This window comes from Megalops cyprinoides, chromosome 9, assembly GCF_013368585.1.
Source record: "Megalops cyprinoides isolate fMegCyp1 chromosome 9, fMegCyp1.pri, whole genome shotgun sequence".
NCBI classification, from domain to species: domain Eukaryota; kingdom Metazoa; phylum Chordata; class Actinopteri; order Elopiformes; family Megalopidae; genus Megalops; species Megalops cyprinoides.
The window spans coordinates 31575719-31595797 of NC_050591.1; the positions used below are offsets into that span (position 1 = coordinate 31575719).

General features: G+C 49.1%; 1 protein-coding gene across 9 annotated transcripts in view; it reads left to right on the top strand.

The window, feature by feature from the left end:
- The window catches only part of robo2 (roundabout, axon guidance receptor, homolog 2 (Drosophila)), a 399514-nt gene that overhangs the window by 369334 nt on the left and 10101 nt on the right, over nt 1-20079 (top strand). For 5 of the 9 annotated variants that reach the window (XM_036536231.1, XM_036536226.1, XM_036536228.1 and 2 more), the window contains 7 exons: nt 1210-1252; nt 6280-6407; nt 8063-8338; nt 9577-9702; nt 16081-16240; nt 17946-18209; nt 19154-19374. In XM_036536231.1, the coding sequence (XP_036392124.1) occupies nt 1210-1252; nt 6280-6407; nt 8063-8338; nt 9577-9702; nt 16081-16240; nt 17946-18209; nt 19154-19374 (1218 nt within the window). The remainder of the gene's footprint in view (nt 1-1209; nt 1253-6279; nt 6408-8062; nt 8339-9576; nt 9703-16080; nt 16241-17945; nt 18210-19153; nt 19375-20079) is intronic. The other 4 variants (XM_036536232.1, XM_036536235.1, XM_036536233.1 and 1 more) reach the window with 1 other exon arrangement.

A 20079-nucleotide genomic window follows, 5' to 3' on the forward strand; every position in this document is an offset into this window, starting at 1 on the left:
GGCTGGGTGTAGATTCTGCCTTCACCGATCACGGGATGGCGGGCGGGGCAGATAGTACTGGGTGAAGATTCAAGGGCAGAATCCACCTGGAGTGTGAGACTGATCCTCCTTACACCACCACACCCAAACCCCCATATCCGAATGACTGCACTCACCTCTCCCAAATCTCTGTGTTCTTCAGTCTCTCCTCCGTCTCTCCTCTCTTCCTATCATTCCTTCTTTTATCTGTCTTTTTTCCCAGTGATTTTGTTCTGTTCGTGCCTCGGCATGACTGTCTGTAGAGGCAGAGGGAAATGCAGGAATGTGGAGGCCCCCCCCCACCCCCCCCACCCCTTTTAATCTCCATCTGTGGAACAAATGTGCCAAATTGCGCTCAGATCCCTCTGAACCCAGCCATGTTTTTCTCCTGTTTTTATCTCTATGGGGTGATTTCCAAAACTATCACGTCTTTTTTTTTTTCTTCCTGCTCCTCTGATCTCGTGGGTTTTTTTTTTACATGTGATGGTCCACATGTGCTCTTGTCATCATCCATGTCGAACAGGGATGAAACAGGCACTCTTTCTAGCCCATCTTTCACTTCTGCAGAGAATATAGAGCTCGGATTCACCGCCAACCAGTTCGGCTCCTTTTATCCGCGAATCAGCAGGACGGGTCAGGTCACACGGAGGATTACTGTCTTTCAATACATAAAGCTCTGGGTCTTCCTTTTAAAGTCCGCGATTTGCGCGTCTGATCCCGGTGCTTGCCGCGACACACCTGGCTTTGACCTCCTCCTGAAATCGGGGAGGTTTGGTGATGATTCACACCCCTGTTTACAGCCGAATTTCCCGTAAAGAGAGAAGCGCTTCAGTGTCAGCTGATGCAATGCGATGCAGCTCTAATCATTGTGTAATTATTTAAATGGCTAGGCACAGTGTGACATTTGCTCCTCTTAATGGAGTGATCGTTCTGCTCACCTGCAAACGAACGCTGGCAAAGTCCTCCTGTGCCCCCCCACCACCCCCCGGCCGGTAAATTGGATCATTAGACGGTATTGTAAGCAATGACGGCGGGGGAATGTAACTGTAATTCCATCAGAATCATTTTTTTGAGGTCAGCCCCCGGTGATTTGCTGGGAACATTGTGCGTGAAACTCAAGCTGTCCGTTTTTTCTTCTCTTCTCTCCTCCCTGTGGGTGATGTCATCGCTGCGGTCCCCGGCAAACCCCAGTGACGTTCCAACGCGTGGACGGAGGCCTGATGAGCAACGGGAGGTGAGATCTCCGTCTCTGCCGCTCGGCCTTCTGGGTAATGGCAGAAACCCACTGAACAGACACAGCCAGAGGAGTTTCTAGAATCACTCAGCTGCATAAGATTATCAGTGCCGCAGACTGAAGTTTAATTTAAATGAAATTTAATTTAAACACTGTTCACCCAAACCAGCCAGATTCCTGAGTTATATTTATTAGTAATAATTTTTCCACTAAACATAATCATACAGTATAGTTTTGTACAGTACATACAGTGTAGCTTATACAGTATAGCTTACTTTCCACATTATATATTTGCATCTGCAAAACAATCCTCACACAATAGTTGAACCTGCCTAATTTTTATTCATTAAAAATTCTTTTCCTTATAATGTAATACCTTTGTCCTGCATGTTGGTCGAACGTACAGCATGACAGCCTAGTGACAGATGCATATCAGATAGCTCTGCGTGCACCTGGCATACAGACATGCAGGCAAACACACATCCAAAACACATATACGTCGAGGCCCTTGACAGATGAACTCATAAATCTCTGCGAGAGAATTAGCAGAAACAATTTAAGCGGAGAAGGGCTTTATTTTATCATTTGTCTTCCCCGGCCACCGCGCAGGGCCCGGGAGCCCCCCGGAGTGATGAATTTGCCTGTCACCACACGCGGGCGGCTGGAATACAAGCATGTGTAATGATGTAAAAATAATTACCCAGGGGAGTGGTGTGGAGGTACCCCCTGCACCCCTCTGTCTGCGACGTTAGCGGGGAGAGAGAGGGGGCTCATTTGAATGACACCAGTTACAGACTCAATAAGGGTATTCGGGAGAGTCCCCCCTGAGACGGCGCGGGCCTCTCTCACTTCCTTCCTCTTTATCACACCTGAACAGGCAAATCCCGGCAAGATCTGAAACACTTCACTCTCAGATTCGCAAGGAAGCCTGACCCTGTCACACTCACACGCACACACATACACACACACACACAGAGGCACAGACACACACATATGCACACGCAGATACACACACAAACACATACACTTGACCACAAACATTCACACAGACATACACACACACACACACACACACACACAAGCACATCCCCATGCAAACAAACACACACAAACAGACACGCACACACACAAGCATGTTGCTGTGTGCCGGTCAGCACTGCAGTCGTACTTTATTTAGAATGCGTTACATAATCAAAAATAAATAGAGGAAGGATATTTAAGACAGCATGCATCTGTTAGCGTGTAAGTGCGTATGCCTGCGTGTGCTTGCTCGTGTGCTTGCGTATGTTCCATCCCTCTGTGCGGTTCCAGAGAGCAACCCCCATAATTATCTGTGCCGCTCCTCATTCCTTTTCCCCATCCACAGTGCTGCCGTGTCTCTGCTCAGCTTTCCACCTGTGTAATCCTGATACCCTTTTCAGTGAATGGGATTTGAATGATGTTGTTGTTGGTGCTGAGACCATATCTTATCTGGGGGGGGGGGGGGGTCATATCATGAGTCATTGGGAACCCCTGTCGTGTCCGCGCGCTGCCTCCGGCACAGAGCCGTCAGCCGAAAGCCTCCGCTTCCCTGGTCTAACGACCCGACCCGTTTGCAGAGTTTGGAGGCATGAAGGCCCAGATGCTTCTGCATCCCCATCTGCCTGGAGAGCGAGATTAGCAGCCGTGTATCCGAGGGAAAACGTGTTCATTTGTTACGTGGGGGATGTTTATTGCATTAATTAGACAATAGCAAATGAAGCCGCGGTCGTTCCCAGCTTCTCATTGGCTGGTGCCAAATTGCTCTGACTGAACAATTACACTTAATCGATCACAGAATAAATGATTCATGGAAGATGAATAGGCCGCAGATTGGTAGGCCTAGATCCCTGACTTTGGCTGCTGAATTGAAATTGATAAAAGCCAATAAAGGGAAGTGCGTTCTCATACCTTCTCCCTTTGCCAATATGGAAATTATAATTAGGAGTCAGTAATAATTTCCTATCTTTCTGCTGATCAATATTTTAGCAAAAGCAGATTACGCCCTAATGAGAGATGGTAGGTTTGCCGAATCAGCCAATGAATTTTGCTCTTACTGTCACTGTGGAGATTTATTTGCCTCTACCCCCCCAACCCCCAGGATCTGGGAGTGATGTGACAGAAGGCCTCTATGAATCTAAATTTAAAATGTAAATTCATGTAGAGACATGCTTTAAGCGCCGTTTAATGTGCAGGCTTTTAGTGTGGGCTGGGTTCTTCTGGAGATGCGTGGGGGCCGTAAACCCACCTGATTTATGAACTTGTTTTTTGGATTAATGTCACTCGGTTGGTTCATTTATTGTTTCTCTCACTGCAAGCGTCGCAGGCTGTATTTCAAATGATTTCTTACAGCGGTCGATATCAAAATTTGAATACGTAGGACAGTAGGTGCATAAACACACACGCACACAGAACGAGGCAGAATCGGGACGATATCCGGCCAGACTCTAACGTCTCTGTCTGTCTTGCCTGGAATTAAAAGAAGTTTCAGTGTCAAGTTTCTGTAATGTATGCCTCCCTCGCTGCTCTGGGAGTCGTGACACCCATTTAATAAATACGCCCAATAACAATATTTCTGACTCTAATTATCCTTTCCGAGGGCCACTCACTCAATGATAAACGCAAGGACGAGGAGGCCATTTCCACTGTCACCACCATCATCACCCACTTACAAATGGTCCTGTTGGTGGGGTGGGGGGGGGGCGTTGGGGAGGGGGCGGGGATGCAGAGTCTGACTTGGAGAAGGGGGGTTCCGGTCGGTGTGGCTGTTAGACAGTGAGGTTCAGAGTCTTTCTCTCTCTGTCAGCCGCCAGACAGTGCCGGGCTGACAAATTCTGAGCAACAGAGAGAGGGAGGGTGAGAGAGAGAGAGAGAGAGAGAGAGAGAGAGAGAGAGGAGAAGACGGGAAGGATGAAAGAGAGAGTGGGAGGAAGAAAGAGAGAAATAAACAGTGTCATGGAGAGATGGGTGGAGGGAGAAGAGCGGGAAAAGGAGAGTGTGGCAGATAGAAAAAAAAAAAAAAGAGAGAGGGTGGGGGGGTGGAGAGATGTATTACCCCATAAAAAGTGCATGTGTCTGATACACAGCCATCAATTTGAATGACTCTTTTCCCCCAAGGGGCTGTTTTGGCATTCAGGAGCCATGTCGGGGGCTCTTAGCTTGTCGGGCCTCCCGCTTCTCAGTTCATTGGGATTGCAGCTCTAACAGCTCTTCTCATTAGAACCTGTGGGTTAGAGAGGGAGACCGACTGCAGCATGCCCATTACCTGGGCATAGCCTCGGGCTCCTCAATCCCATAATCCCTCGGGTGAGCACCGCCGGCTCTCTGTGGGAGACGGAAGCCCGGAGCTGCGAGCGCAGGGCTCGGGTAAAGCAGCTTATCTCGCATGGGTTTTGACACTGTTGGGCGAAGCGGTGGGCGCGTACGCATCCCTCAGATGGCGGGACCGGGGACAGTTCATTAGTCTGCCCCTTGCCCTCAGCTGGTGCAGCGAGAAAGCAAGGTTTTCGGTGATGGTGAGCAGCAACAACACAACACACACCTCTCTCCTCTCTGTCTCCCTGTATTTATTCTCAAAATGTCTCAGTTTATTGCATGTAGATGTTATGTTCTGTTCCCCTATAATTACTGCAAAATCACAATAATACAGTATTTTTAACTGAATACCTCTACAGTCTTTAGAGGATGAAGTCTGATGCAAAAGAATAAATATAACAGTCCCCGTAAACAAAGCTGTAGCCAAGCAGAGTCACATTGGCGCATCGCCCCTCCGTCCCCATCTGTGTTGCCGGTGGTAACGAGGTACAGACGTGATTGTACAGTAAAGTGGCCCTAATGGTCCCCCAGCAGTCACCCATGACAGGTTAAAGTCTTAATGGCGGCTTTTATGGCCCCCGCACCCCAGGGACAGATGCGCAACACCTGTTAAACTGCACCGTCCTCCCACCCGCACCCCACAAGTGACAGGAGCGAAAGGGAGGCAGAGCAGGGTCCTGGGGGGGGGGGGGGGTACTGCACATGGAAGGATCGAACCATTGAGACAATTTGGGGGGTTTTGGAGGGGATGGAATTGGAGAGACCATATGGCCTGTGGACATGGGGTTGGGAAGGCACATTGTGCAGTGCAAGTTCACAAAGGTTATAGGGCGTCAGCATTTATGTGTGTGTGTGTGTGTGAGAAATACGTATTAATTCCAGATCAATTTATGTATTCATTTCAAGTGTACCTACAAATTACATATGACGTTGCTAAAACACTACTGCTTACATAAATTGTGAGCATATGAAGTCACATTATTAATTACTTTCATTTTGAATGTAATGTAATTAATGAGTGTATTGTGTGTCGTATACCCATTAATAATAACTGTTTATTATGTCTTCTATTTTATGTTTGGACGTTTTTATTATTCTCAGAGGCTGGAATGATATACTGTTCACCGCATGTAAACTGCTCTGGCAGTAACTCTGAATGCTGTTCATGCCAATAAAACACATTTGAATTCAGATGTGAGTGAGAAAGTGAGAGAGAGAGAGACAGAAGAAGGAGGCTTTCCAGCTTTAACGAATTCAGACCCGAGGGAGAGGCGCATGCGTTGCCCCTGTCATGAATGTAAAACCCAAAAACATGTCTCATTAGTGACTGAAGCTCTCACACAGGTACACACATACACACACACACAGAGTCACATACAGTATGCAAACACACGTTTGATTCCACGTCTCTGTACAGGAGTCCCCACTGACTCCTATCACGTTTTTTTATTCATTGCTCCTCAATCCAGTCAAATTACTGTCGCTGCCTAAAAAAGACACATTTACACAGTTTTGAAATCCCAAACGAAGCGGGGAATCATTATTTTTTCATGAGGGTGCGCTGTCTCTTTTGGGAGGTTCTTCTTGTCCCCTGTCGCCCCCTCCCCCTCCACCCGCTGTCAAACCCGGGGTGTGCGAATGACATCACAGTACCGGCTGACCCACGTGACCGCCTCTCCATCTCTCTCTCCCAGTCGGCCCGGTCTCCTGAACGCCAGCGACCCGGGCTACCCCTGGCTGGCTGACTCCTGGCCCGCCACCAGCCTCCCCGTCAACAGCGGCTCCGGGGGTCCCAACGATCTGGGCAACTTTGGCCGCGGAGGTAAGGAAAAAAGCGGACGTCATTATCACACTCCCCACACACCACCCCAATGTACTGTTGCCGGGAGACGCGCTGTTTCCCCCCCGCTATTGTTCCACGCTGCAACCTAGCTCCAATCATTAATCACAAACAGTGCCTCCTAGCCGCCTGGGATGAGATGTATACCTGTATGCATATTGCATGGGTGCAAGTGGATATACATTTATACATCACACCGGCAGGACGCTGATCCCGTGAAGGCCATGGCCTGAGCGATGGTGCTGGCATGCACCCCGCCCCATGTCCCGCGTCGCGTCCCCCGCTTCGGAGAGGAGGAGAGGAGAGAGAAGGGAGGGAGGGGGAGAGAAGGTGGTGGGGGGGGTGTGAAAGGATGGGCTCGGGCAGCGAGTCGTGAAGGACAGGCGCGGCTCCGCTGGTGCAGATGCGTCTGCTTCCGCCGCGGCTCTACATCATCTCCCCTTGACTGGGCCGGCGAGCCGAGCGGAGAAACCCTGAGCACCCGCACACATGCAGAGTGGGAGCATTATCCCTCATCTGTGCATCCGAGAGAGAGAGGGAGAGAGGGAGAGGAGAGGAGGGGGGAGAGAGAGAGAGGGAGAGAGAGAGAGAGAGAGAGAGAGAGAGAGAGAGAGAGAGAGAGAGAGAGAGAGAGAGAGAGGGAGAGGGGGGGGGGGGGGAGATGGGTGGAGAGAGGGAGAGGAGGGGAGAGATAGAGAGGGAGGGAGAGAGAGAGAGAGAGGGAGAGGGAGAGGAGGGGAGAGAGGGAGAGAGGGAGAGGAGGAGAGAGAGAGAGGAGGGGAGAGGGAGAGAAGGAGAGGAGGGGAGAGAGGGCGAGAGAGGGAGAGGAGGAGAGAATGAGAGGGGGAGGGGAGAAGGGAAGAGAGGGGGAAAGAGGAGGAGAGGGGAAAGGAGAGAGAAAGGAGACAAAAGTAGAGCGAGGGAGAAAGAGAAAGGGGAAGAGAGGAGAGAGGAAAGAGAGAGCAGATAGGGGGAGAGAACAGGAGGAGAATGAGAGTTGGTACCAAAGATTGGCGCCCAGTGGACTGAACCGAATAAAGTGCATTTGTTTCTGGAGCCGGAGTGCTGGATGTGGCATGCAGTTTAGCGGTAAGCCGACTTCAGTGGGCTCAGCCAGTCAGAGAAACATCGTTGGGCTGTTCAGGCCGGAGCTGGGGCTCATGGTAGCCAGCTCCAGAGGCATCACAGGGTGCTGGACACTGGTTCTGAACTTACGTAATCATTGCTTTCACCATAGTATGGTGGTAATATGATTATCCAGTGTTCTTTTCAATTACAGAAGCGTTGGGATGCCTTGCCAATGCACAACTGACTCCTCACTGGGGCTGTAGTACCATTGGTTAGTGCTGTGCCCACTTCAACCAGGATTTGAGCCCGTTGCCCTTAATCAGTACAAGGCTTTTCCCGTTGAAGCTCACACTAATGTAACTTTTTTTTTTTCTTCAAAGACAATCACTATTAATTAGGTTACAAAATGTATCTCGGTGTGCCTCTTTGCACTCCTGTTCACTTAAGCGTATGTTCCCTCATTCTAAGCTCTCTCACTCTATGTCTCTGTCTCTCTTCCCATTGTCTGCTCGCCCGTTCCGCTGCACCGCGTGAAGCTCACCCCGTCTCTCTCTCTCTCTCTGTATCAGACGTGCTGCCCTCAGGACAGGGTGACAAGACGGGCACCATGCTGTCCGACGGGGCCATTTACAGCAGCATCGACTTCACCACCAAAGCCAGCTACAACAGCCCCAGCCAGGCGTCCCAGGCCACGCCCTACGCCACCACCCAGATCCTGCACTCCAGCAGCATCCACGAGCTGGCCGTGGACCTGCCCGACTCCCAGTGGAAGGCCTCCATCCAGGCCAAGCAGGAGATGGCCAACCTGGGCTACTCTCTGCCCGACAAAAACTCCTGCAACAACAGTAAGTGAGGCAGGGGGGAGAGCGGAGGAGGAGGGTGGGGCAACAGGGACAGTCCCTGGGGCCTGTCTGGCCCTGTGAGGAGTGTGTGTGTTTGTGTTTGTATGTGTGTGTGTTACGTGTCTGTAATACCGGTTACCCTGAACACATCACAAGCCCACAGCTTGTCTTACCCATAGACAATTGCCGTCATCAGAATGACCCTGTAATTTGCCCTCCCTGCCATGACCTTTCACCTGTTCACCCCTTACCCCCAGCGCGCGCCTGTGTGTGTGTGTATGTGTGTGTGTGTGTATGTGTGTATGTGTGTGTGCGTGTGTGTGTGTGTGTGTGGGTGGTAGAACGGATTCATATTTGAGATTAAAGCCCTTCATTTACTCTACCATGTCAATGGGGGCGTGTTTGTCTTCACGTCCCGCGGTAAGGTCCGTCGTGACCACACTTGTCTTTAGCACTGCTGCTTTGAAGGGACGCCACTTCTGCTGTGCTTGGAAGAAGGATTAACTTGGAAGTGTGATGTTCCAAGCATTCAGCCAAGTTCAGGCTGACTTAGGTCAGCTGAACACCTTGTCTGAAAGGCAAGGAAAATAAAGCTAAAACTTTTTTTTTAGTGGAGCCTTGTATTAAAAGGAATGGCTCACTCTGTTTCAGAGTAATTGCTTTTCCTGTTTTACCAAGATATTTTAAAAAATAATTTAATTTGATTATGTTGGATATTGCATGAGGTTTTCTTAAAAGCCATTTGAAAATGTAGTGAGTTTGCCAGTTTATGAGTAATGAGTATTACAAGGCTTTGTGCCTATTTTTATATTTATCCTCAAAAAGCTCAAGTAAAATAATTACAGTTTTTACCATGGAGGTCTAATACTATTCCTTTGAATTCCAATCTGCAATCACATTATTTTGAACAATGGACAATCATATAAAATAAAAAATAAATAAATGGGACATTAAAAAAATATAAATCCTGCATGTATTACATTTCTAAATTGACGTTCCACTCCTCATAAATTAAGAGCTGTTGATTCCCATCCAGGCCCTGTGTTTTTCTATCCAGCGCTGCCAGTTTGCACTCTAAGGGCCTCTATTTGTGTGTTGTGAAAGAGAGAGAGAGAGAGAGAAAGAGAGAGCGGTGTCTGTCCGCAGCTTGCCTGACGCTCTAACTGCATGCCCCGCACGTTGCTTGTGCTGTGAGCCAATCACCTTATGCCACTGTGATTTTTGCCCTTTAACCCCCCCAGCACTACTTTTCATTCCTGACTACCGATTGGCCGAAGGATTGTCTAATAGAATGCCACACAACCAATCACAAGATTTCAGCACCACCAGCTCTCACAACAGCTCAGAGCGGAGCGGCAGCCTATCAGGTTGGTTTCTCAGGGGTCAGGGGGTCAGCTTCCTTTTTTTCCTGCTCTTTGCAGCACAGCTTTGGGACTCTGTGGGGCTTTGATTGATTGATTGATTGATTGATTGACTGATTGATTTATTGACTTCCCTATCTTTTTTTATTTGCATGTTACATCCCCCTACCGAGCTAGACATCAAAAGGAATTTGCATTAACACCCACCAATCCCCTCCCACCCCTCTTACTCACCACCGTGGCTTGGCTTCTCCATGGTCTAAACTGCACCTGAAATTGAATGGAGTGCATTTGGCTTTTTGTTGGTGCAGTGCAGAGTTTCTTTTGTGAAGTCAGTTAGCTGGTGTTCGTCACGACAAGCTGCATCGAGACTTTTCCCTCTCTCGCCGCTCCAGAATGAGGCCCGCAAGACGCAGTTGTGTGCTGCACGCACTGATGCGCTTTCATGTCTGATGTTTGATGGGGGGGGGGGGGAGGGTGACAGCGTTTTGAGGTGCAGTCTCACTCACCCCGTTTTTTTCTTTTTTTTCTGCGCGTGTTTGATTCAGCGGGCTGTCTTCTCTGTGCTTGGAAAACCACCCCCTGGAGTCAGACTGATTTGCAGCATAAAGGAAGATTACACAGATTTCGAACAGTGGGAATTTAGTATGAAAAGCTGGCAAAGAATAGCAAACTATTTTTACTGAACGTGTTGCTGTATCAACTTATCCATTCAGATATATTCAGCATGCATAAAGTAGGCCACAAAAATCAATGAAAAATTACATGAAAATACATTCAAATTGCCGTAGCTCTTTGTAATGCTCGGTTTCAGAATGTTCACTGTGCAATATTAGATAATAATGGAAACATAAGTGTGTTGCGGGACATTTAAATTGGTATTCTTTTCTATAAACATGTAAGCAGTATAGTTGGGCATTATATGGTATGTTTTATAGATGCCACACAAACAAACTCATGAATCGAAACACTAATTTGAACTGTTTTGATTGTTATAGTTGGTAGTACTGCTGTTTTTAGCATACTTGGTAGTGATATTAGTAGTAGGAGGAGAAGCTATAGTGGCAGTGTTAGTTTGTAGTAGTAGTCGTAGCAGTCACAGTGATAACGATCATGATAGTATTATGTTATCACAGGCACTGAGATCAAGATCCATGAATTATCATGTTTTCAGTAACTCATAATAAGCTATGTGTGTGGGGTGGAGTTATCACTTATCATTTTAACAGCCAAATAATTATAATTCTGCTGCAATGTACTTTTGAATGCCGATTTATTTATAAAATATCATGAGTCATTATGGTGATATTGCTGTCTCATATTGGTGAATGTGTAAATATAAAGTGTACATGCATGAGGCAGACTAGCAGTTATGATCTCACTCCACTGAAGTCCAGAAGATTATGATTATTTCTGATATTATGAATTATAAATTTAAGCATGGATTTCAGCTTCACTAGAGATACACTCTGTGTGCTGTCAGCTGAATTTAGGCTTCAGGTGAAAGATGCCCCATCTCCTTGTTTTCAGATGCTGGTGCATTTTGTAGGTCTTAAAGGTAATGTGGATGGGCATTGACTAAAAGATGATCATTTCTGTAGGACACACCCTTGTCCAGCCTAAGCCCCTCCTCTGGGGTGCATTGCTCCTCCCCTGTGTGATTGCAGTACAGAGTAGTGTATTATTAGTGCCAGTCGTCCCATGACTGCGGAAACGGTGGCTGAAATCTCACACTCCTGACAGCCCTTCCTTGGTGTTAAAATCAGCTTTTTGACCGCACACCGCTTTGTGATGAAGAGGTTCCTAACAGCCATCTGTTACGCGACTTGAAGCAAAGAGGTATTTTTGTTTTCGAAAATTACGAACAAAAAGGGCACAAGATAAAACGCAGAGTGTCAGTGATTCATTACAGCTCCTCTCGCCTCTCTGTCAGCGAGGGTACCTCACCCCTTAACCACACAAAAGCCTCTTGTGTCTGGGTGGTACTGCTCAGGGTGGGTGAATCAGAAGTAAGCCACCGAATGGCTTCACACAGGGCCTTGTTAGAGGCAGGTTTATCTCATTACTCCAGGGTCTTGTTTGAGCTCTATGTCTCGCCTTGGGCATGAGAGCAGAATGTGAGAATAGGGACTTCTCAAACAGTTGGAGCAATGCGCGCGTGCGCACACACACACACACACGCACACACACACATACACACACACACACACACACTATCTCTGTCACGAGCATTCTCACCCCGAGCATCCCGGACGCTTGACTGGACACAGTAAAGTAGTGAAAGCCGCTTCCCTCTCCTTCTAAATGGTCACCGGCTATAATAAAACCCATGTACTGAGAATTACAATGTCATTTATAGGACGCGGAGGCGGCCCCGCTCGTTCCCTACCACTCCACTTTAATCTGGTTACAAGCCACTGCCTTAACTGCTCTGTAATCCAATGTGCCGGCAGACATTACGCACACGGGCGGGATATTAGAGGCGATCAGGGGGGCGGCCGTTTCCTCACGGCGAAAGCTTCTTCCGGGCTCCGCGGGGCGGGTCGAAGGCTCGCATCTCCGGTGGGTCACGGAGAGATGCCAGGGAAGAGGAGGAGGAGGAGGAAGGCACCAATGTCATTACGCTCTGCATAAATCACAGCCACTTTGTCAGGGAGACGGGGGGGAGACGGGGGGGTGCGAGAGGAGGACAGGGAGAGCTAAAATCAAGGAGTGGAAAGAGAGATAGAGGGGAAGGGAGTGAGTGGATGATAAAGACAAGGAGAGAGATTGAAATAGGGAGAGAGAGAGAGAGAGAGAGAGAGAGTCCACTTGACTTCGCATGTTCTTCGGCAGAAAAAAAAAAATGTCAAAAGGGTCCTGATTGTTGAACTCTAGCGTTTGTTCTATGTATTAGTTCAGGGATGCTTTTGTCCCCTGTAAAGTCTGGAAATTAGAAGATATTTGCTCTTATTAATTCGATTCATTTGTACCGGAATTCAGTAGGGATTCAACCCCCGCCCCCCTTGCACTTAAAGGAGAATTGGTTTACAGGGGCGAAAGACAATTCAGGAAAAGTGTAATTATAGGAATGTTTCTTATTTGCAGTCTGGAGTTAAGTGTACTCCATATTCAGTGGATTTAACCATCTGTCAGTATGCTCCCTTTACTGAGGCATTAGTGGAATCAAATTTTCATATGCATGCGCTATGTATTGCTCTCTATTCTATTTATGGAGATATTCTTTCTTAGAAGGAGACGCTAAACCCAAGCCGAGTTCAAAGATGGGTTTTGAGCCGGCTCTAAAATACAGAGGACAGAAATACAGCCGCGGTATCCTCAAATAGAATAAAGGAGAAGGGATGGCAGATCCAGCGAATGAGAGGTGAAGCAGGGGGTTGGGCCCTTGTCTTAAATAAAATTAAAAAAAAAAAACACATGGAAGAGAAAACAAGAAAGCGTGCGGTGTTCTCTGAGGAGACGGAGAGGGAGAGCTAATGAAAGCCAGGTCTGAAGCCAGCACCAAGTTAAAATGAAAGGAGAGGAAAAGAACTTCCCTGGTACCGGAGCAGGGTCCCAGGGGAGCGCAGACTCGCTCATTAAAAACCAGAGGAAGGGAAGGCAGCGCTGTGCTGTGTGTGTGAGTGAGAAACTGCTCCTCTTGCGCTTGGAGCGCCGCCACGCAGGCCTCCGTCTATCCCACAATGCCTCTCTTCCTTACGCATTTCAAGGCTGGTGGTTTATAATAGGAGCCGATGACTTGACGCCAGATTTTCCTACTTGTGGTCGTGGTCATAAATGTGCTCGTATGTGCAGTCTTGCACATGCACATAGTGCGGCGCACACACGCACGGATACACGCAAACACATATGCTCACAAACACATGCAAATTGTCACACGCACATTAACGCACTCACACACACACACACACACACATTGACACACACGCTGAAACACGCCGCACTCCCTCCCCGCGTTGGCAGGCCTGGTCGGCCAGGCCTCTCCCGGGTCTCTCCTCCGCGCCTCTCCATCGGCGCTGACGCAGCCAACAAAAACAGCGCCGGGCCCGAGGTCCGCCCCCTCCGCCCCCGCAGTCACGGCCTGGGAGCGCCCAAACCCCGGGTAAAAATATCAGCTTCTATCTCTGCTCACAGCGGCCGCTCGGCCCTTTGAAGAGAAGCCCAGCATGCGTCAGGGAGAGGAGCCTGCTGTGTAATTCCTCCACAAGCTCCCAGCCAACCCCTTTGCCTTCCTTTTATTTTTCATATTTCAGGCTACTGTAATTTCTGAGTCAGCCCTCGGCCCTCCCCCCGCCAGTGGAGCCCTATTTGCAATATTGATGCATGGTGGGGGGGGCGCGGGGCGGAAGGAGCGGGAAGTGATTGAGCGATCGCGCCACCTCACCATTAATCGGGAAAAGTCGAGCGTCGCCCAGAGGAACGATTAGGAAAACCCAATTACTTTCATACCGCGCTCGCGAACGGCCGAGTCTCTCGCCTTGGGCCCGTTGTTGTTTTTTTTATTAGCTGCGTTCTTTATTAATCTTTTTCTGACACCCCTATCCCCGACGATATCCGATATTTCAGCCACGACAAATCCCCTCTCCCCCTGCTTACAGCTATCGTTCCCTTTGAAGCAAAAATCTTTGTTTCGGTCGTGGAACATTTTGGAATCATGGCAATCAAGTGCCATGGGTGCTTGTAAGAAGGGCAATCCATTGAGCAACTACAGAGAAACGGTATGAAATTATCCTCCCTAATGAAGGTGGTTTGAGGCCAAAATTTTGGACTATTGTTTGAGCTACAATTAAATTATCTCTTGATCTTGAGCTAAAGGAGAATAAAACTGGTTTCCCGACTGTTAATATGGGTTCGCTCCAGTCTGCACCTCGTTAATGAAAGTGAGAATTTTCCTGAATCCTAAACTGAGATACACTTACAGCAGAAGCCCAGTTGTAATCTAATATTCAGCAGCTTGCAGCTGGTATGTCAGTGTTCCAGAGTGCGGTTGTTGAACAGCAACAGAGAACTGACTCAAAATGGAAACTTCTTGCGGCTCGTGGTGATTACAGCCCTTTGGCAGCGACGGTAGGCAGACAGATGACACAAACACTCGCAACTGAGACCCGCGGCGAGGTTTTTGTATCGGGCTGTATCACAGGCATGCTCAGGACCCTGGCTACCGAGAGGCTGAATCTGGCATGGCTGGCACAGAGAGATTATGGAGGGTCTGCCGCAAACAGACAGCTATAAGGAGGAGGGGGCGGACAGACCACCACGCCAAACTCATCAATCCCCTCCCTTCCCACCTGCCCTGAGCCACACGCCGCCAGCCTGTGAGAGGGAGGAGAGGCGGGGGGGCATTGCTTAAACAAAGGGTGGGGCGACACCTTTCTGGAGGTACACTGCCACACTCACTGAGCACAGAGAGAGAGAGAGAGAGAGAGAGAGAGAGAGAGAGAGAGAGAGAGAGAGAGAGAGGAAAGGGCGGACAACAAAAGCACTGTGAATATGCCGCCCCCTCTGACAAGTGTTGGGAGGTAGACTGTACATGCTGGGGGGCCAGATAAAGGTGGGGATGCGAGGTCAAAGGTCACCGTGTTGCGGCAAGACAGAAGCGGGGGTGCCGCCGCAGTCACCGAACGGCGTGCCAGCCAATAGAAAGCATCCTCAGCTGACAGCTTGATAGTGATAGATGAATTTGGGGGGAGAGTCCGGTGCGGAACGTATCCGAGGGGAAATGGAAGAGAGGGTTCTGTCATGTCATAAAAATAAATTAAATGGTAATAGAGTCCAACTGAATCTCATTACGGGCCAGCCGACGGAGGACGGAGGCCCCCTCGCTCACACTGTCGCCGTCCTGGAGTGAGTCGTTCCCCCGCAGACCCCAACGATAGCAGTGTCAAGGCGGGGACAGGCAGGGGGATTTTTGGTGGCGACAGTGCTGGTCTCCATTGAGGCAGTCTCTCTTTTTCATCTTCCATCACAGCCTGGGCATTTGATTAGTCCGTGGGACAACTAGCCGGGTCAGAATCCACCTTGTTATGTCACGGCGTTGAAATTCTTTCGGTGGCTTTTATACAAGTAGAATGAAACTCCCCAAACCGTTTGTGGTATTTAAATTAGACAAGAAATGTGTTCCTTTGACAAAAAGCAGTGCATATGGTCTTGAATGTACAGTTGATTTTGTCAGCTTGGCCAGCAGCTCTTTAAATATTTAACATTCTCTTCTTGATAGCTCTTTAAATCTTTAACGAGGGAAAATAATGTGTACATGTGACTATTATTAGTTGAACTGATGCATGTGTTTAAAGTTCGGAACTGAAAAGCCGAGCCAGTTGTGTGCATAAATTTTTGGGTTCTTGTCCTGTAACCCACGTCTTTCCCTGTCTCTCTCTGCTGTAGGTGGCAAAGGGGGGAAGAAGAAGAAGACAAAGAGCGGAACCAAACCGCCAAAGACCAACGGATCGAACTGGGCCAACGTACCCCTCCCTCCTCCACCTGTCCACCCCCTCCCGGGAACAGAGATGGACCACTATCCCAGTGAACACCATGAAGGAGGAGGGTAAGGGCTCTCATGCTGTCTGCACAGACAGAAAGAAAGACAGACAGACAGACATGCTAACTGACTCACAACAGCTGAGCAGGTCCTAGGATGTGTGTGTGTGTGTGTGTGTGTGCCTGTGTGCCTGTGCCTGTGCCTGTGCCGGTGTGTGTTGGTGCGTGTGTGCGTGTGTGTATGTGTGTGTGAAGCTGTGAACATCTTGTTTCACACACAGTCAGAAAGACGGACAGGCTTTAGCTGTTGCAGGTCTGTAACATGGATATAATATGAATGAGAAATACTGCGCACAGAACGTTTACTGGTCAAGGGTGCTGTTCCAATCCTGTCTTTGACATCAGTAGTCCAGTCAAAACAAAATCTGAGGTTCAGCTGTGGAAGCACCAGCTTCAATGCTGCCGTTTTCTCTCCGCCTAATGAGTGCACTGCATGCCGACCCCAAAGCAGGCGGATAGACAGACAGATGGTTTGGGAGCGTTCATTCGTAGTGTTTTTTTAACATGAAGGAAAACTTTGCGGCTGCAGAAGGAAAAAAAAACAACAACATTGTTTCAAGCTGTTGGAGGGGAAACGGCTCAGCTGAACCCAGACGGGCCCACGATCCACAGGGGGCCCCCTCTGCTCTGAGAGAGACGGGGTGGGGGGGGGAGGCCCGACACTCAAAAAAGGCCCCTTCCTTCATGCAGTTTCCACACTTTTTTTCCCCACAGCTCCGCTCTTACAATTGTAGCATTCATGCTAATTGGGAACAGCTTGCCCGCGGGGAGATCCAGGAGTGAGGAGCTGGTCCAGCCACCCTCCTCTGGGCCGGGGAGGTGTTGAAACGTGGCTGAAACAACTCCCACGCTCCACGCCCCCCTCTGTTCTCTCTCTCTCTCACACACACACACACACACACACACACACACACACACACACACATACACACATACAAACACACACACGCACACATATACATACACACACACACACGCGCACACGCACACACACACACACACACACACACACACACACACACACACACACACACACACACACACACGCACGCACACACACACACACACACACACACACACACACACTGCAGGGGCGCACCGACACAGGAGCCCTTGTGACGGGCCACCTTCTCGCTCGCCCGGTCGGGTCGCTTTCATTTCACAGCAAACGAAACAGGATCGTCACGTCCAAAAATAAAAAACATAAAACTGTGCTCGCGCGCACCCTGGAAAGAGCCTCTTGAATGGGGTCCAAGTTTTGCCGGTTGTGAGGTGTGCTTGCTTTTCACCCCCATTAATTTTAATCTGGGAAAGTCATCTGGCTTAATAGGCTATCTGGCAAATGAGGATTCCTCAGGCCTGTAAATCCAGACTCCCTGTCTTAATGGCAGCAGATTAAAACTGTTATGTCCTATGGAGTGTGCACTGACAAATTCTTTTAATGAACATCTCCTTTTACGGCCGTTATTACCTCAGCCTGTGTAAGCGCAGTTACGGGAAAGGAAAACCTCGCCCCCTTTTTACTGTACCCGCTTGCAGGATCTCCGAATCGCGAGTTCCTCGTAAACGGCGCTTGACAAGGACAAATCGCCCCATAAGTCGGCTTTTAAACACAGGATTAGCATTTAGCTTTATCAATGCAATTATGAGCCCAGGCGCTGCGCTGACGCTAACCCAGTCTCCACCCCCCGGCCCCCCCTTCCCCCCCGCAGGTACGAGAGTGACGGGTGGGGCCCTCCCATGCCCGTGCAGACCTACCTACACCAGGGCCTGGAGGACGAGCTGGAGGAGGAGGAGGAGAGAGTGCCAACCCCGCCCATCAGGGGTGTGGCCTCGTCCCCGGCCGCGGTGTCCTTCGGCCAGCAGTCGACGGCGACTCTCACCCCCTCCCCCCGCGAGGAGATGCAGCCCATGCTGCAGGCCCACCTGGATGAGCTGACCCGCGCCTACCAGCTGGACATGGCCAAGCAAACCTGGTATGGGGGGGTGGGGGCCGGAGGTGGTTGTCATCAGAGGGGTGGGGGGGGTCTCAAGGGGTTTGTGGGTGGTCTTTGGAGTGCATTAAAAATGCTTAACCGTTTTTTTTGTTTTCCTCTGTTTATCTCAACTGTACGAGCACCGCACCATGTGGTCCTTTCTGTGTGAATCATCGTAATGATCCTATAGTGTTACTCACTGTGACCACTTTTCTCACTCTCTTATACTTGAAAAGACTCAAAAGCTGCAATAAAATTTGACCTATATACAGTATAGGAGGAAAAATTTGCCCGCCTCCGCAGGGTGAAGGCGCCCGTGTATTACGCTGTGTTTTATCCATGCAAGTCAAATGAGCCCCAGTCGTTTCATCCCGCTCTTTGAGAGAGCGACTGGCATCCGTTCATTACGGTACAAACAGGAATCGGGAGGACTTGTCAGGAGGGAGATGTCGTGTTACCCGATAATGACTAGGTTGGTGTGAGCACGGCTTTGACAACAGGAAAGAGCCAGTAATTACATCCAAATCCTGCAGCCCGACCGCGTCAAAGGCACGACGCCGCTCGAACAGCGCCAGGGGCCTGTCGGTGCCGCTAGCTGTCGGAACCGTGACAGACACGCCGCAGACAGGCCCGTAGACCGCGCCATTGTACCCCCCGTTCAGCGGCAATTAGAGGGTCATTGTGTTAGCACGCGGAGAGGAGCACTGGAGAATTAGCGGAATTGTTCCGAATCGTATCTGGGAATGTGCCTTGAAGTTTGAACAGAGCGGGTTCCTGCTCGCGTTTGTCCTTTGTATCGCACCCCTGTCTCCTTCCTTGTCTCTCATTTACTCAGCTTTTGTCCTCCTGTCTTCCTTTTTTTTGTCTCTCTCTCCATTTGAATCTGTCAGCGTGCGCTCAGTGTGTGCTCAGGGTGTTAATGCGTCTCCTCTTCCCTGGTGCAGGCACATGCAGGGAGGCCCCCACCCCCCTCAAGCCCCGGCCCCCCCTGTGGGGTACGTGTCCAGCACCCTGGTGTCCGACCTGGAGACCGACATGCCGGACGAGGACGAGGAGGACGACGAAGATGAGGAGGACGACGAAGGCTACGAGATTGCCCGGCCTCTCCGTGGCATTGAGCACACACCAGGGTCCAGCATGGACAACCTGGACAGCTCCGTCACAGGTGAGTCTTCCACGGCACCTGATTACCTGTATACTGCAGTTTACACTGGGAAATTATACAGGATACACCTGTAAATTACAGTTCTCACTGGGTAATTGTGCAGACTGTATCTATATATACTGCAGTCTTCAGAGAGTAATAATACAGGATACGCGTGTAAATTACAGTCTTCACTGGGTAGTTATACAGAACATACCTGTGAGTGAACTGCAGTCTTCACAGAGAAATTATACAGTGTATACCTGAGTAGTGTAGTCTTCATTGGGTGAATATATAGTATACACCTGTACTTTGCAGTCTTCACTGGGTAATTATACAGGATACACCTGTGAACTACAGTCTTCAGTATTCTGTATTCTGTGACCTGCACTGGTTACTTAAAAAGGAGGATACATATACATGTGAAGTGGTTCTTTATTTAACAATTCCATACATAGGTCTAATCAATTAACTAACTAACTAATATTAAATAAGGCAACTTAATGAACAAGTAGAAGTGATGCGATTTTTTCTGAGCATAAACTCTCTCAGAATAAAATGTGATTTCATTACCCACTGCTGTAATATAAATACAAAACTCATGAATGGGGCTTGACATATGTGCTTTTCATCTTTAGGGCAAAGTCTGTCTTTACGCTGTGCTGTTATACATATGCAAGCCCTTCTTTCGCACTGAAACTGTACAGTATTGCTGAATCTGCAGCT